The following is a 15,498-nucleotide window of genomic DNA, read 5'->3' as shown; positions in this document are numbered from 1 at the left end:
ATGTGAATGAAAATGGGTTCTATGGGTACCCACGAGGCTCCCCTTTACAGACATGCCCACTTTATGATAATCACATGCAGTTTGGGTCAAGTCATAGTCAAGTCAGCACACTGACACACTGACAGCTGTTGTTGCCTGTTGGGCTGCAGTTTGCCATGTTATGATTTGAGCATATTTTTTGTGCTAAATGCAGTACCTGTGAGGGTTTCTGCACAATATCTGCCATTGTTTTGTGTTGTTAATTGATTTATAATTATATATATATATATATATATATATATATATATATATATATTATTATTATTATATTTTTTTTTGCATAAAGCAGCATATTTGTCCACTCCCATGTTGATAAGAGTATTAAATATTTGACAAATCTCCTTTAAAGGTACATTTAGAACAGATACAAAATATGCCATTTACTTGCTATTAATTGTGATTAACTATGGACAATCTGTGATTAATAGCATTAATCGACTGACAGCCCTAGTCTTAAAACATTTTCTGGAGGGGGTCTTTTTAAACAAAAAAAAAGTTTGAGGACTTTTATTTTGAAGCTGCCCAATTAACGCGTTAGAATTCTTATTTTGAAATCCGTGAGCTACCTCCTCCTCCGGAAGTATGCTCCCTCATCTGTGATCAAGGCCTATGGAAAGGAGGCTCGGTCACGGGCGGACATGGGTCTTGAGGTACGGGGTAAAAACACATGCGCAGTGCCACTGAAGGTGCGGTCGTGCGTTGCGATTGGCTCAATTTCAGAGAGTGGAGGCGAGATTTTACTGCGCATGTGTCTTACCCCGGAGTTATGACTCGTGTCCTAGTCTCCTTTCTATAGGCCTTGACTGTGATGTGATCTCCCCTCTGTTGTGTGTGGTGTGGAGGTTGACAGCCTATGTTGTGTGTGTGTGGAGGTAGAGGCGTGTTGTGTGGAGGTAGGCAGACTGTCAGATCAGGACTTGGGTTCATCAGCTTGAGTCAAATTGTCTTCATTTGTATGTCATGTGGAGATCAGAGCACACAAAGTGACCATGCAGATCCTCACTCCTCATGTCTACTGGGCTCAGCGGCACGGAGACATCTATCTCCGGGTGGACCTGAGCGATGCAAAGGTAGGACAAGTAGGACCAGTAAGACAAGTCCACCACATCCAGCCGGACCGGCTGCCTTCAGCTGTAACTCACACACCGTTTAATGCTCCAGTCATGTGTTTAAATCCCTCTAAGCTGTATTATATCATGCTGTGGGTGTAGCGTTAGCATAACCGTCAGCCTAACCGTTAGTCTAACCGTCAGCCTAACCGTTAAATAGCGTTCTGTGCTGGTGTTCATTTGTAACATGGCTGAATTCTGACCTGTGACGTTTATTTGTGATGGTCAGATAGACGCTAATAATAATAAAACACATTTGTTCCGTGTTCAGAAAAGTATCTATTTATGTTTTATCCGCCTAAATACTGAACTATTTAACGGACAGTCTATTGTATGTCGTCGAGGTCATACAACGCTAACGGTTTGTCAAACATGTCGTAAAGAAGAGTGTTGTCTTAATTAACTTAATTAACACTTTAACACGTTATCAACACGTTATTAACACGTTAATAACACGTTATTAACCGCCTCCATTATTTCTGAATTAGTGGAGAATACCAACTGGAAATGACAGTTTGTCTTCCTTGTTTTGTAGCTGCACTCCACAGTTATCAACTACTACAATACACATCTAACGAATACTACTACTGATAGAGTACTACTACTGATAGAATGCTACTACTGATAGAATACTACTACTGATAGAGTACTACTACTGATAGAATGCTACTACTGATAGAATACTACTACTGATAGACTACCACTACTGATAGAATACTACTACTGATAAACTACTACAGATAGAATTACTTCTACTGATGGAATACCACTACTGATGGAATAATACTACTGATAGAATACTACTACTGATGGAATACTACTGATGGAATACTACTGATGGAATACCACTACTGATAGAATACTACTACTGATGTCATCATCAGAAGAAAGTATTCAAGATACCACCCAGCTCTATACATCATAAGGTGTTAATGATTTCTGTCAGCCAGCCAAAACCTGTATAATAATTATCTCATTGTCTACGTTACATTTCACTCTGCCTGCTTGCATTAGTAACTTGAAATACAGGTTCTCCTCCTCCTCCTCCATCTTCGTCCTGCATCTGTTAGACAATTGTCTTATAAAAAATGCATGACTTAATGGTTGTTCTGGATCCTGTTTAGCCTCTTAGGTAAATGGCTTTATGATAACTGAAACAGGCTGACAGAAGAACACCTGTCATGCTACACATTTTAGGCCCATTTATCAATGAAGAAAGACTAAATCTAAGAAACTTGTGTCAGTGTAATGCAATACAATGCATTAACACCACATTACAGCCTCTAAAATGCCCATTCACAAGGGAATGATTTATTGCAGGGCTGTTGTATTAGACTGCATTACCTTTAGCTAGGTGTACCAAATAAACTGGGGCCTATTTTAAAGGATACTGTAAGTCTGGTGATATTCTACATTTTTCGTATTATTATTCGTAGTATTTTGTGTAGCCAAAGCCTGATATATCTCATTCTTCTGTGCCGTAGAGCTCCATTGTTGTCCACAACCCACATAAACCGTCCTGCTGCTGTAATACTCACTAGATACGCATCTTCTGCTGATAATAGTCCCCAACATTTACTCCCATTTGAATAACATTTGCTTAGAACCGTAGTGCCCAGCTGTTAAAGGAACAGTGTGTAGGATCTGGCGTTATCTAGCGGTGAGGTTGCAGATTACAATTTCTCCCGTGTGCCAAGCGTTGTAGGATTGCTACGGAGGCCGACGCAAAATGGCAAATGGCCCTCTCTAGAGCAGTTGTTGTAAGAGTAGAGGCTTGGAGCGTATGTGTATGAGGGAAGTGAGTGATGAAGCAAGAGAGAGCGCGGCGTCGGGAGCGAGTAACGTTATCGACTCCAGCCCAAGCAGGAAAAGTTGACAGAGTTTGGTTTGTCCGTTCTGGGCTACTGTAGAAACATGGGGGTACAACACGGTGGACTCTGTGGAGGGGACCAGCTCACTATGTAGATCTAAACGGCTCATTCTAAGATAATGAAAACACAACAAATCTTATTTCCTGGTGATTATAAGAAAACATACTTATTAATATTCAGTTCAATTCAAACATTATTTCCGACACTCAGGAAGGTCCATAGCAATAGAAGTAAAGAAGAGAAAACAAAACATACAAGATAAAACCACAGTAAGCCATCATTCAATTAAAAAAACCAACACATTCATATATAGGCTATCACACCAGTGTATTCTGAGCCTGAATGAGTACAGAGTGCTGTTAAGGCCCTCTATGATGCTGTTCTCTGACTCATCCAAGCAACACATGAAATTATACATCAAATGTCTTCAAAGTGCCTCACAGGTAGGAACACCAGAGGACACAAACAGTTGACTGGCACTATGCCATCTGGGAATCCGAAGCAACAACCTCATTGCATCATGGTAAGCCACTGTGAGCCTCCGCATACTGCTTTTCCTGTAGCTACACCAAAGATGAGCTGGAGACATAAGTGTGCAGAAAGCTCTAAATAATGAACATTTTACATCGACGGAACACACACTAAACTTACAAAGCAACATATTTGCCTGAGCATATAATTTACAGGACTGTCGATAGAAATGTCTGTCATCATTCTAATCATCAGTGAGAAAATGGCCAAGGTATTTATTTCAATATATATATTAGTATAATAATGTATTCCATTTCTGCCAATAGATCCCCCTAATTGTTACACACTGGTACTTTAAGTGAAAATCATTCAGCTTCATTAGTGAATGAAACTATATTTATGACCCTTCTTTAAAGATGTACAGCTTCAGTAGGAACCAATTGGCTTGGGGTTGAGTGCAACAGACAGACAGGGAAGTATACAAGTATTGAGAGATCAACATATCATTTGTTTTTATCTTTTCGTGGGATTTGTTGATCGTAAGAAAAATATAGAATATCACCAGATTCATCCATTTATTTCCACAGTGTGCACTGCGTCAGTGTTGGGTTGGTTGTAGACCAATTAATCAGCGCCGATATGACATTTTACAAACTATCGTTATCGGCGGAACCGGGCTCCGATGGTGGTCGATGGCTGCGCAGCTGCCACCAGTCATGTGGGGACGTACATCACCATTTTGCTTGGAGGCTCTAGACACAAAGTCAAGGTAGAGGGGAAGAATAAAGTTCTCTCTTGAATATATAACGTTACACTTTCAGCTCTTTGTCTACAATGCAGTTCTCAGTGCACCGTCCGGGAGCGTTAACGCATCAGCTACGATGCTGCGTGTAGTGTCGCGGACATGCAGCCACTTTCCCAGTAAAAGTCTCCACCGCACATTTAGTTTAGTTTAGCAGGTTGTCAGCTGTGTGTCTGCCCGGCATAACTTTAGCAAGTGGCCAACAAACAGTGTGTATTTGTGCTACGTTAGCAGCTCTAGCATTGCCGGAGGCTTCGTGCTCACCGCCGCACACATAATCTGCGTAACTTTAGTGAGTTTCCAACAGACCATGTGTGTGTTTGTTGGCGGTGAGTGTGAGGTTGCTGATTTCGTTCTAGCTGTGAATGTAGGTGTAGCAGTGTGTGTACAGTTTATTTGTCAGTGAATAAATGCTACAAAACTACAACTCCTCCGCTCCGCTCAAGCGAGCCAGACCGGAGCCGACTTCCTGTCGGTGGGCTGTTAAGGTGGACCAGCTTTTCTGCTTAAAGTGATGAGCTGCTCCTCTGAGCCGCTCAGTTTTTGAGTTAATTATTAACATTTCTTTTAACCGTTTTAACCGATAAAGTTAATCGGTTAAAATGCTTAATGTTGGTTAACGGTTGAAAGGTTAATTATGGACATCCTTAGTTGCCACAGAACAAAGCATTGCCCATTGTAAATAAATAGAACGTATTCCAACGATATAATCCATGAAATCACACTTCAGGATATTCTCTTACGAATGTATTCAACAGAAGTAATCCTGGCCAGTCGCCACAGAGCAACGCATCGCCTATTGTAAATAAATATAACGTATTGCAATGATGAAATCCACAAAATCACACTTCAGGATATTCTCTTATGAATGTATGCAACAGAAGCCGACTAGGCTGCTGCAGAAGTAAAGACGTTATCGCCCGATTAATCGTCTATCGGCTTTTTTCTGCTTCAAACTATCGTTATTATATCAGTCTACCTCCAGTTGGTTGTGATGGCTGCCTTTGTGTTTTTCAGAATCTTGACATCAGCTTGCAGGAAAACAACACGCTTCAGTTCAGAGGTTGGTATTTACGTTGGTGCATGTAGAGAGAAAACAGATGTTGATAAGAACCATTCAAGAGAAGTTGCATTGCATAATGACAATTTTTAAGTGAAACATTGTAAAATATTCCACAAACTTTCACCTTATTTATGACATCTGTTATAATGTCAATTTCTGTATGAAACCCATTGTAAAGCCTAATATTGTTCTAATATAAAAGTCTTCATATTGTTCCACAGCACAGGGCCATGGAGCTAAAGGAGACAATGAATATGAGTTCAGTTTGGAGTTCCTGAAACCTGTTAGACCTGAGGTATTGAGCTTTTATATTTATTACTCTATTGTACTTATTAATGCTGACATCGGTTGCTATATTGAAATGTATTGTTTTTGCATAATTGTAATATGTTTTAGATTAAATACCAGAGTGCAGAAGGGCAGTTAATTGATTTGATTTATTTTCCTACAGTGTCTGGCATTAACTATTTGGTGCATTTGTAGTTTCTAATATTTCTTATGTTATCTTTCCAAGACATATTTTTCATGGTGTCACCTGGTATGATGGGTGTAAATGTCGATGTATGTGTGGTCAGTCCACACTTTCCAGCATTACTTACAGATACTGTAACTGCAATTAGATATTGAAAACAAAAAAATGGCATTTAACTAAAAATGCAATAGAGACCTACCAGATTCTTTGTCTAGGTTTTAACATATTCTGCCAATACAAGTTTTTTGCACAATAGCACATTTCATATGATTTTTGTCTTGCTGTTCAGATGAAAAATCCACAGTTTAATCATAACTGCAATACATGAATGACTGCATGATAATGAGTCATGCCTCTGATTGAGCGAGTGTAACAGTTAGAAGTCACTGCCGTTGAGTCAAGGTGAACTGTGAAGAGAGGCCTGATTAGCTGGTACATCAAGACTCAGGATATTCACTTTATTATCAGTTTATTCATATATCTGAGACAGAGCTGCAGCTTTTTATTCCACCCTCAACTAAAATGCTTTTGTCACACAGTTATGCATCCTTTAACCATCGCAGGTTATTCACCGTTAGTAGCAGATACGATGTATGCAGTATGAGTCACAGTCTTCTTGTTTCCTTCTTGTATACAGAAGAACTAACTGTGTCCACACAACAGCTACTCACATTATGTCGTTGCCTTCTGTGTGTCTCAGTTAAGAAACCTTGTAAAGATTTCTAATACTGTGTTTTCAGATCAGCCATAAGTCCACCCAGCGTCAGGTGGACATCAAGATCAAGAAGCAGGAAGAGTGCTGGTGGGACCGGCTGACACTGCAGGAGAAGAAGCCTCTGTTTTTGGCTCCAGACTTCGACCGCTGGCTGGACGAGTCCGACGCAGAGATGGAGCTTCAGGCTAAGGTAGGTGCTTGGAAATACCAACAAATAAAAAGAACGGCTTCATGGCTTATCTTTTTTATTTACTCTTAGTCCTGAGTCAAATGTCCTTGTTAGTTTTTATCATATTTAGTGAACCCCATCCTGTTTTTTTTAAGTCAAGTTTTAGTTGACTAAAAGTCTGGGCATCTTAGTCTTATCATCAAAGAAAACCATAACTATTTCAGTATAGTTCTAGTCAATGAAAACTGTTTTTAGTCATCCGATTATATTGAAAATATCACCTAGTTTCTTTCTCCCATGCCCTGTTGTCATTGTTAACTTTAACTAGGGATGCAGCGATCCGATTTTTTCAGTCTCGATACCGATAGCGATACCTGGGCTTTGGGTATGGACCGATACCGAGTACCGATCCCATACCAGTGTTTAATTAATCAGCTGTAGGCCTCACTGTGTGGAAGTGACTGGGATCATTCTGTTATATGTAAGGCAACATCAGACTGGACTTAAACATCGCTTTCTTACCTTTGTAAACCAAAATGTAGCAAATAAATACATAGATATAAACGTACTGAATTGATATTTATTATTCAAATAATAAATCATGCACCAGCAACTTGGTAAAAAACTTCAAAATTATCAGGAATTACAATTCAACCTTTTTAATGCAGCAACAAATTGGTCAAAACTTAAACAGGAATTAAAATGCCAGTATATAATGTATATGATATATAAATATAGAATATCTGACCCAGCTATTTGAGTCAGTATCGGCCCAATATCCGATCCGGTATCGGTATCAGTGCACCCTAACTTTAACTTAAGTAAGTAAGTTACTCTGAGTGCTGCCGCTGTAGACCTGATATGGTGCGCACAGCACAGGAAATGTAACTGCTTCATTGAAAAAGCAAAAAACTGTCAATAATATTTCATCTCCTCTTTTTTGTCAATGAAAATAAAGATTTTTATTACATTTTAGCCTCGTCTTTTTTGGTAAACAATATTGCATGTTGATATAGTCACAGTTAGTGTTTAATGGCGTCGGTGTCACCTCGTCATCATCTCTTCTTAGTCATGGGAAAAAGGTGTTTGACAAAAAGATGTTTAGTCATAGTTTTTGTTAATGAAATGAACACTGATGCAAACACGTTTAATGGGATTGTTGTAGTCTCAGTTAGGACGGTTGGTGCAGCCAAGAACAAACAGCTTGTTTTTAGCCCCTGCTCAGCTCCTCATAGTTGGCCTTGCAAAGCCAGCCCATAAAACTCTTCATCACTCATTGTGGTCTGGCAAAGCTCAACTAGGGACAGGTGTCATTTTAAATAAGGTGCCTGACAGTTCTCTTCCTCACTGGGATGTTAATATCAACCCGTCCTACACGTGTGTCGACAAAGCCACCTCCCACTGGGCTGTCACCATTTTTAGAGTGGAAAACATTAAGCTATGGAATGCTATGTCAGTTTTCTTAAATTATCCAATACATTTATTTGGAATAAAACAAAGGTGAGAAGAGCTAAATGTATGTGTTGTCATGTCATCATCTGATCCTCTCAGTTTGGCTTATAGCTGGTGGACTCATTGGATGTGTTTCCAGACCAACAACTGAGCCTACTTCTTGCTTACATTATTTCAACCAACCTTTGCTCTGTTTTCTGTTCTTGATTGTTTTTAATTTTTGCCTCCTCAGATTTTGTTGATTAAATCCTACAAAGTTATTGTTTTGGTTATTTTGTAGACACTTTCATTTTCTTTCATTTCCCATGGGATCAATACAAATTCGTATTATGCTTTTCTTTTTTTGGTAAGCAGTCAAATAAAAAAACATCATTTAAATAATGTGTATAATGTTACTCTGTGTAAATGTCACTTGTTGTTGTGAAAATTACAGTAGCTTAATACACATTCACTATATTAAAACAAGTGGAGGTGGCAGTAAATATAAATATCATTGCAGAGTGAGATTCTGATGGTGTGATTTCTTTCAGGAGGAGAAGATAAACAAGATAAGTGTGGAGTCAAGGGTTCGTAAAGACCGTGAGTCACACTGCGCTCTTCACCTGAAAACATCAAAACTCATAGAAATTATTTAATATGAGCTACAGTATGTCATTGATGTGCTATCCAGTAGGAGGAGTTTTAGCAACGATAGCATCAGTTAATTTGAGTAATTCTCTTCTGTTTCCTCAGCCTACCTCGGGCTGAAGAAAGGCTACTTGTTTATGTACAACCTGGTGCAGTTCCTGGGATTCTCCTGGATCTTTGTCAACATGACGGTTCGACTCTTCATTCTTGGTCAAGGTTTGTAAAAAGGAAAAAAGCCCACACCAAATACAATGAAGTTTATGTCCAGTTCATCTGCCACAGGAAGGCAAAGTTACCTGCAGGGAATAATTTTGTAAAGTAAATAATACAATGAATAATAATAATAATAATAATAATAAAAATAATACAATCAAAGGTTTATTTAGTTTTTTTAGCCCCGGTGCTACTCCAGAGGTCTGTACTACAAAGCAGGATTCGGGGTTAGCGAGGTAACTTCAGGGTTAAACCCTTCAGGGTTTTCCGTCCTACGACGGTGGTTTTTACCGGGGTAGATCGCCATGGTAACTGATGCTGAACAGCTAACCTGCTCCGGAGCAGGTTATGTTCCAGATAAGAGATCAACTCGTATAAAAGCACCGCCTACTGACCAATCAGAGCTTGGTGCGCAGATCGTATGGTAATAATACACAAATTAAGAAGTTACAGTCATAATCCAGGCTAAAAACAACACAGTTTAAACTGACAGATGCAGGAAGGACAGCTGGCTGTATGCTGTAGGTGTTACCGCTTTGAATTATGTTTTTATATTTATTTATTTTATTTCGTTACAAGTCTGTTTCACACCGCCGGAGACGGGGACGCAGCTGAAAGAAGGATGAAATAGTCATACACGCCACTTTATTACCAAATTGTATAATGAAGTGTAATCTATTCATCCATTCTGTATTGTAAGCTATTTATATAGTGGCAGCCTATCACTGCCCCATCTAGACGACTATATCTGACTTTTGAGTGTTCCGTTAAATTAATAAGTCTGTGAATTTACGCATTCACACATTAGCAATTTCTTTTTGCCACCTGTCCTTCCTGCATTTGGCAGCTGCAGTCTGGATTCTGTGTTTAACTTCTTCCCATTTGTCTAATATTATAGTTCACTCTTCCTTTGTAAAATATGCCGCTCTGCTGCCATTAGACTTGTCCATGTCTGTGATTGGTCAGATGCTACAAACACCGCCTCTTTCATGTGAGCGCGCTCAGAGCCAGATTGAGAAATCCTGAGTTGATTTACCGAGTTGGTAACCACTCTGGTGTTGTCTGACCAAATGATTGTACTGTTGCTCTAAATACACAGTATCTGCATTACTTATCTTCCTACTGACAATGATTTGGTCTTGAATGTGCCAACAATTCTCCTTCTGTCATAACCAAAGTGTCACCAGTGAGGTAAACCTGTGAGGTAAAGATTGGAGCTTTGGAGCCACAGTGCAGTCATTTGGTTCCATGTCGATTATTACATTCTGCTGTCCAAACTGGAGAAATTTAACAGTTTTGTGTGTTTGCTTGAAAATCTGTGTCGTTTTAAAGGATAATTCCAGTTTATTACAGCTTCAATCTTATTTTTGTAGTTTGGGCCATGATAGCATTGTACTCACCAAGTTAACTCTTGAAATATAGGAACACATTAACATCGCCACAACCAAGTCCAAACAGTCAGACAATCAGACAAACCAACAGTTCAGACAGATTATCTAAACCACTTTATTAGGAGGTAAAACAGGATGAGATGTCAGTTATAATCCATCATTGTACAGGAAACTGTGTCTGGTACATATGGTACGGTAGGTCAAAGTCTGTCTGTATACTGTGATGTTTATTGATGTTTACAACAGTTGTTCATATTTACTTGCTCTTCCAAATAAGTTTGGCTTAGTAGCAGGTTTGTTTACAACCTGTCTGGTCGTCTGACTGCTCGTGTTTCCTGTCCTGTCTGATTTCTTTTTATTGATGTCTCCATGTTCCCAGATCTCAACTATTAGCTTGGTGACTACACAGTTATCATAACTGAGAGAACAGATGGGACAAAACTATGCCGATAATATCCACAATAATGACTTTTTTAGTCTCATTTTGAACTATTTCTTTAAAGGACCATAGGCGTGGTTTTGTGTGTTTTTAGTCTTACCCACAAATTGTGTATACTCAACATTACTGCCAACCATTTCCAAAGACATACTGAACGTTTTAGGACTGATTTCCCATCTTCCAGGCAGCTACTATTTTCATTTCGATTCAGTATGCCATGTACAGCTGCTGGAAGAGTCATGAAACCTGCTGGAAATAGGTAATCCATCACAGTTTATTTTTAGTCACCTTAATGTCAGTTACATTGGGCCTTATTCAGTACATCACACCAATCTCAGTAAAAGTGAAAACAAAGACGTGAAACAGTTGAGTAAAAGCAGAATTGGTAGACTGTAGAGGGATGGACTAAATACAGATAAAAACAGGAATAAAACAAACAAGTGTACTACTTAATAGCTTTTGAATTTTATGAACTAAATAATTAATAAATAAATAAATAAATAGTCAATTCGTTTTTGGGTGAGTGTTTATGGAACACAAAAACAGACAATTGGCACCACTGTGTAGTAAAATCAAACAAACCGGAGGTCCAGGAAACACTGAGAGAGGTCTTTGTTTTGTTTGTGAGGAGCTATTCACAGGTGAGCTCATTTGAATTGAAACAGGAACACGACTACACAGCAGCCATTTGTTTTGCAAATGATGAGGATTATGGATAGTGGCTCATGCAATGTGCTGTTTAATTATATCTGTTTGTTTCTCTCTCCCTCCACAGATTCGTTCTACGATACCTTCCACACCACGGCTGATATGATGTATTTCTGTCAGATGATGGCCGTGCTGGAGGTCATTAACCCCTTGTTGGGTCTGGTTAAGACTGGGTTTTTCCCTGCTATGATACAGGTAACACAGACGAGACAGTCACTTCTCATTTTATTGGGATTTCAAGCCTGATGATGAAAGCAACACCTAAAACATTCAGGTCATCTAAATAATAAAAAAAATATATATATATTAGGGCTGTCAAAGATAATGCAATAATAACGCGTAACGCAAATCAGTTTTAACGCCACTAATTTGTTTTTAACGCATTAACGCATCATTTTTAGGTTGTAGCGGCTCAGTTTTAAAGCTAAAGTGAAGATACTGGTATCATATGAAACAAGAAAATGTCATACTAGCTGGTCATGAAGGAGGTTAAATAACGCTCCAAACTTACACTAAATTTTGGCGACGAAAAACTAGGCAATTTTCAAAGGGGTCCCTTGACATCTGACCTCCAGATCAGTGAATGTAAATGGGTTCTATGGGTACCCACGAGTCTCCCCTTTACAGACATGCCTACTATGATAATCACATGCAGTTTGGGGCAAGTCATAGTCAAGTCAGCACACTGACACACTGACAGCTGTTGTTGCCTGTTGGGCTGCAGTTTGCCATGTTATGATTGGAGCATATTGTTTTATGCTAAATGCAGTACCTGTGAGGGTTTCTGATTTGAATATAAAAGGAGCACCACTGAGAAGCTACAGAATGATATCAAAACCTAAAACAATAAATAAATAATGGACCCACCAAGTGTACTCAGTTCTGCCTTTCTGCTCCTTTCAGTATACTACTAAAATGCAACGAATTGCTTGTTGAATTACAATAACAGAAAGGAAATTATTTCCAACATTCTTTTATTGAACAACACTGAACTGAACACAAAACGCACCAATTTAAAAAAAAGGCATGATAGTTACATTTTAAAGTGATGACTTCTGTTAACTAGGTCAAAAAAATCCCAGAGTGCAATATTTCAGTCTTTTGCTGTGTGTTTATCGTGCAAGTTGACATCGCAATGACTATTCAAAAAAAAAAATCCAGCCTTACATTGGACAAACAGTTGTGATGGAGTTGACCTGGTCCCTTTAAAGGTGTTGGATGGGTCTGAGGTCGGGGCTCTGTGCAGGGCAGTCAAAGTCTTGCAGAGTTGGAAGAACACTATTGTCTACACCATCATCATATGCTGTAGAATTAAGGTTTGACTTCATTTGAACTACTGAGATGTGTTTTTATTGTGCACTGTGATGTTGCAGGTAGCAGGGAGGAACGTCATTCTGTTCGTTATCTTCGGCAGTCTGGAAGAGATGCAGAACAAACCTGTGGTCTTCTTCGTGTTCTACCTGTGGAGCACCATCGAGATCTTCAGGTCCGCTCAGATCCCCTTCCTCCTCCTCCTCCTCCTCCTCCTCCACATCCTCCTCTCTCTCTGGTGAACATGTGTTGTTGCCTGCTGTAACATCAGCTCTTCCTCCTCCACATCAGGTACCCTTTCTACATGCTGGCCTGCATCAGCACTGAGTGGAAGCTGTTAACGTGGCTCAGATACAGCCTCTGGATCCCTCTGTACCCGCTGGGGGTTGTAGCTGAAGGTTAGTGACTAGTTTACTGACAAAATGGTGGCTTAACCCTCATGCCTTGCTTTTAAAAAAACTTGCTCTGATGTCCTTAGTAGGGATGTCACGGTACCAGAAATCTAGTAGTCGATACCAATACCAGTGAATTTACACGATTCTCCATACCAATTCGATACCACGGTAAAAAAAAACAATAAATCCCATGTTATTCAACACGCACTCCTTTATTAAAACATTTCAACATTACAAAAAACAGAGGCATGTAGCCTTTAAGTAACAAATAAAAAGAAACGTCTATTAACATTGTAAAACAGAACAGTGGCATGAAGCCTTCAAGTATTTAAAACAAACCATATTGTCTGGATGTCTGTCTCTGAGGTGCTAAATTGGAAGAAAAGTACGACGGCACCGTTACTGCACCGCATACTGGTTTTTACGAATCTATTATTACTCCTTGTAAATCCGCCTCGAACGCAAAGTACTTCCATACCCGACTCTTCTATTTGTTTTCTCAGCGAGTTGAGGCGGAGGTAGCGCTGCAGCTGCTGCCATCTTTCACGTCTCGTGTTGTTGTTTTTTTTCCGTGCTGTTGCGGCGTTCTTCTTCTTCCTTCACTTCACGGCAGATGAGAACACTTGTAAGCGTATACTGCCCCCATTAGATCCAGAAGAATCGCATCTCCAGTACCTCTGCTCGGGTACCAAATGACCATTACAGGCAGCGTTCGGTATATACCTTCGGTACCGAAGAAAACGAGTACCGTCACATTTTTAGAATTTTGGTACCGAGTTGGTACCGAAGTATCGGTTCTCGTGACATCCCTATTGGGCTGCTGAGAAACTTTCGGGGAGCAACTAGGTGTTCAGTGTCTCGCCCCTGGGGGTTAGGGTTACACATGTTAGTCGTTGCTGACAGCGTGTCATTCTGTGCATGTTTCCAGGGTTAGGGTTACACATGTTAGCTGACAGCGTGTCGTTCTGTGCATGTTTTCAGGGTTAGGGTTACACATGTTAGTCGTTGCTGACAGCGTGTCATTCTGTGCATGTTTCCAGGGTTAGGGTTACACATGTTAGCTGACAGCGTGTCGTTCTGTGCATGTTTTCAGGGTTAGGGTTACACATGTTAGTCGTTGCTGACAGTGTGTCATTTTGTGCATGTTTCCAGCGGTGGCTGTGATCCAGTCCCTGCCCATCTTCGATGAGACGCGTCTGTTCAGCCTCCGCCTCCCTGCGCTGCTGGGACACTCTATAAGCTTCTCCTACACTCTGCAGATCTACCTGGTCCTCATGTTCCTGGGTGAGACATCCACCAACACACAGCCTACTAAAACTGACACTGCCATCATCCAGCCAACTAAGACTAATATACACCCACAGGCCTTGATCATGTTTAGTCAGTTTACCTCTTTGTTCTGTCAGGCTGCCGGCATGCCTGCTTTCATGGTCTCAGCTCAGTTGCTGCCTCTTGTCTAATTTTTAGTGGGATTGAGGATGAATTTAGTTCATAAATCTGTCTATCTTTTTACGTTAGTTAACATTACTGGCAGAGACACATCGTTACTGAATACCAGTGATGAAAGATGCTGCTTATTAGTGCATCAGGTTTAGAAGTTTGCTAACACAATCGACTTTTGAAGAGGAAATGTTTTATATTTAAAAAAGTAAATAAATATCCACTATTAACATTTATTTGGACAAGTGTGTTATGTCTCGGTTGTATATGTCGGAATAAATATACACATACACACATACAGAAAATCTGATGAGCTTTGGGATAACTAAACTGTGTTTTTTTTTTTTAGTAAATTCACTATAACAAGAGTATGCTATTTAGGTTTTAGTTTGTCAAATCAGAGAGAAACTGTATCTGGGACAACAGTGATTCCATTGGATTTTCATTATTCTGTGAAAACATGTCACACAGCGCTTGTGGAGGAATTGAGGCATCTTTAGAGTAGTGCTGTGCAAACAGGGCTTTTTGTGTGTTCGTCTGCTGCGACGAAAAAAAAAGTTTGTGCAGCCACCCGATGAGACAAATATGATTTATAATATAAAGATAACTAGTGTATCAAGGTAATACTGACAAAGGTTTCTTCTCCTCCCCAGGACTCTTCATCAATTTCCGCCACCTGTACAAGCAGAGGAGGAGACGATACCGCTCGAGGAAAAGGAAAGTCCAATAACTCGTCAGTTTATTTCCAACACACCCTGAACTGACGTCCACTTAAAGAGAAAGCAGCTGTTTGATTTTCCTTCCTACACAC

General features: G+C 39.8%; 1 protein-coding gene across 1 annotated transcript; it reads left to right on the top strand.

The window, feature by feature from the left end:
• The first annotated feature begins 501 nt into the window (after window positions 1–501).
• LOC119500469 (very-long-chain (3R)-3-hydroxyacyl-CoA dehydratase-like) lies at window positions 502–15,486 on the top strand. Its single transcript, XM_037790194.1, has 11 exons — window positions 502–1,109; window positions 5,310–5,355; window positions 5,577–5,650; window positions 6,568–6,732; window positions 8,694–8,742; window positions 8,896–9,006; window positions 11,609–11,736; window positions 12,915–13,027; window positions 13,144–13,250; window positions 14,400–14,531; window positions 15,341–15,486. The coding sequence occupies exons 1-11, from the start codon at window positions 1,029–1,031 to the stop codon at window positions 15,415–15,417; spliced, it is 1,083 nt and encodes a 360-aa protein (XP_037646122.1). The 5' UTR covers window positions 502–1,028; the 3' UTR covers window positions 15,418–15,486.
• The last annotated feature ends 12 nt before the right edge of the window (window positions 15,487–15,498 follow it).

Source organism: Sebastes umbrosus, chromosome 2, assembly GCF_015220745.1.
Source record: "Sebastes umbrosus isolate fSebUmb1 chromosome 2, fSebUmb1.pri, whole genome shotgun sequence".
NCBI lineage: Eukaryota > Metazoa > Chordata > Actinopteri > Perciformes > Sebastidae > Sebastes > Sebastes umbrosus.
This window is presented reverse-complemented; position numbering and strand designations above follow the sequence as displayed.

What these genes read in the sequence shown, in the direction of transcription:
- LOC119500469 (XM_037790194.1), top strand. Translation starts at nt 1,029, where the DNA reads ATGCAGATCCTCACTCCTCATGTCTACTGGGCTCAGCGGCACGGAGAC. An exon ending in TTTTCCCTGCTATGATACAG is followed by an intron (nt 11,737 to 12,914) that starts GTAACACAGACG and finishes GTGATGTTGCAG; the next exon opens with GTAGCAGGGAGGAACGTCAT. An exon ending in AGCACCATCGAGATCTTCAG is followed by an intron (nt 13,028 to 13,143) that starts GTCCGCTCAGAT and finishes CCTCCACATCAG; the next exon opens with GTACCCTTTCTACATGCTGG.